At 57.2% G+C, this 2,001-nt stretch overlaps 1 protein-coding gene across 1 annotated transcript; it reads right to left on the bottom strand.

The window, feature by feature from the left end:
• Nucleotides 1–927: 927 nt before the first annotated feature.
• Nucleotides 928–1,659, bottom strand: LOC125482385 (gap junction alpha-5 protein-like). The gene has a single exon (XM_048594455.1). The coding sequence runs from the start codon at nt 1,657–1,659 to the stop codon at nt 928–930; it is 732 nt and encodes a 243-aa protein (XP_048450412.1).
• Between the last annotated feature and the right edge of the window lie 342 nt (nt 1,660–2,001).

Raw genomic sequence — 2,001 nt, 5'->3', positions numbered from 1 at the left:
TTCAAATATTCTTCCCAATTCTCCCAAATTTTGCCATTTCCCCCAATTAACTCCAGTTCTTTCTAATCTTCCCACTTTTTCCCAATGCTCTTCAAATCTTACTTTTCCCAATTTTGCCATTTCTCCCAATTCACCCCAATTCTGTTCAATTGCCCCATTTTACCAATTCTCATCAATTCTCCACAAATCTTAATCTTTTTCCCCATTTCACTCCAATTTTCCCAAATATTCCCACTTTCCTCAATTTCAATTCTCCCCAAATCTTCCCGTTTTCACAATTCTCATTTCTCCCTGAATCTTAGTTTTCCCATTCCTCTCCAATTTCCGCAAACATTCCCACTTTTTCCAAGCCCAATTCTCTCCAAATCCTCTTATATTGCCCTAAACCGTTCCACTTTTTTTCCCAATTCTCCCCAAATTTTGCCATTTTCTCGATACCCTCCTGTTCCATCCCGATCTTCCCATTTCTCCCAATTCTCGTCAATTGTCTCCAATGTTTCCCAATGCTCTCCAAGTTACCCCCCCAACTCTTCTCCCACTCCTATCACAATCCTTAACAACTGCCCCAGCTCCAAAGAACATTAACTCTGTTTCTTTCTCTCTCTACAGCTGCTGAGCTTTCTCCCAGCAATTTCTGATTCTTTTTGTCCCTGTAGCCCCCCTGGTATCCCCGCTCCCCCCCACTCAGCCTACAGCCCCTTCCCATTCTCTTCCCTGTCTCCTCTCTATCTCTCTTGTGCCAATGGGTCTGGCTTTCCAAACTGGCCTCCAAATTGCCTCCATCTCCACCCTCAATCCTTCTCCTCAACCTCCCGGCCGTGGGATCCCTCCCAATTTTGTCCCAACCCCCTTAATGTCCTCTCTACCTTCCATTCTAACCCCCACCCAACGCCAACACCCCACCCCCCCCACCAACTCTGAGAGCCCTCACACGGTGACGTGAGTGGTCTGGTTCTGGCCGCGTTTCTGTGCATGGCGGTTGGCGCGTCTCCGACCCCGGGCGGCCCGGCCGTCGGGGTAGGGGTGGGCCGGGGCTCGCAGACGCCTGTGGAGCAGGTAGCAGAGCTCGGACAGGCCCAGGAGCAGCGAGAGGGCTGAGACGGAGCCCATGAAGGCCACAAAAACGTTCTTCTCCGTGGGGCGCGAGACGAAGCAGTCGGTGGGGTTGGGGCATGGCGGGCGCTCGCACCTGTACACGGGGCTCAGGAAGATCCCATACAGGAGGTACTGGCCCGCCATGAATGCCAGCTCCAGGGCGGAGCGCGCCAGCACGCAGCAGACGTAGGTGCGCAGGAGGGCGCCTCGGATCTTCACCTTCCCTTCCTCGTGCCCCTCCTCCCCCTCGGCGCGGCGTCGTCGGACGGAATGCAGAGCGTGGGCGACGAACGCCAGCGAAGGCGTGGAGACGAAGACCACCTGGAGGACCCAGAGGCGGACGTGGGAGATGGGGAAGGCCCGGTCGTAGCAGACGGCCTCACAGCCGGGCTGGCGGGTGTTGCAGGTAAACCCCGACTGCTCGTCCCCCCAGGCCGACTCGGCCGCTGACGCCAGCACCAACATGCGGAAGACGAAGAGGACGGTCAGCCACACTTTTCCCACCGCCGTCGAGTGCTCGTGCACCTGCTCCAGGATCCGGCTCAGCAGCGACCAGTCACCCATCGCTGGCCAACAACGACAGGGCCCACGGCCAAGAGTTTCCCCTTCCCCTTCCCCCTGCTTCTTCTCCTTCTCCTCCTTCTCCTCCTCCGCTTCCTGCTTCTCCTCTTTCTCCTCCTCCTCCTCCTTCTTCTCCTCCTCCTCCTTCTCTGGGACCTGGCCCTGTACCCAGGGAAGGGAGAGAATGGGACGCGTCAGAATCCAGCCAGGGCGAGGCCGAACGTCACCGTGGCTCGGCGATCGGCCCCCTCTGCGGAAGGGTTGACCCCACCCCGACCCGCTCAGGGCGTCCCCGCAGTTGGCCCCTAACCGCTCCCCCCCAACCTCACCAAGTGATCCTCAGTG

This window comes from Rhincodon typus, unplaced genomic scaffold (assembly GCF_021869965.1).
Source record: "Rhincodon typus isolate 14 unplaced genomic scaffold, sRhiTyp1.1 hic_rhity00009669, whole genome shotgun sequence".
Lineage (NCBI taxonomy): Eukaryota > Metazoa > Chordata > Chondrichthyes > Orectolobiformes > Rhincodontidae > Rhincodon > Rhincodon typus.
The sequence above is the reverse complement of the archived record's forward strand: the minus strand, read 5'-3'. Positions and strand labels throughout refer to the sequence as shown.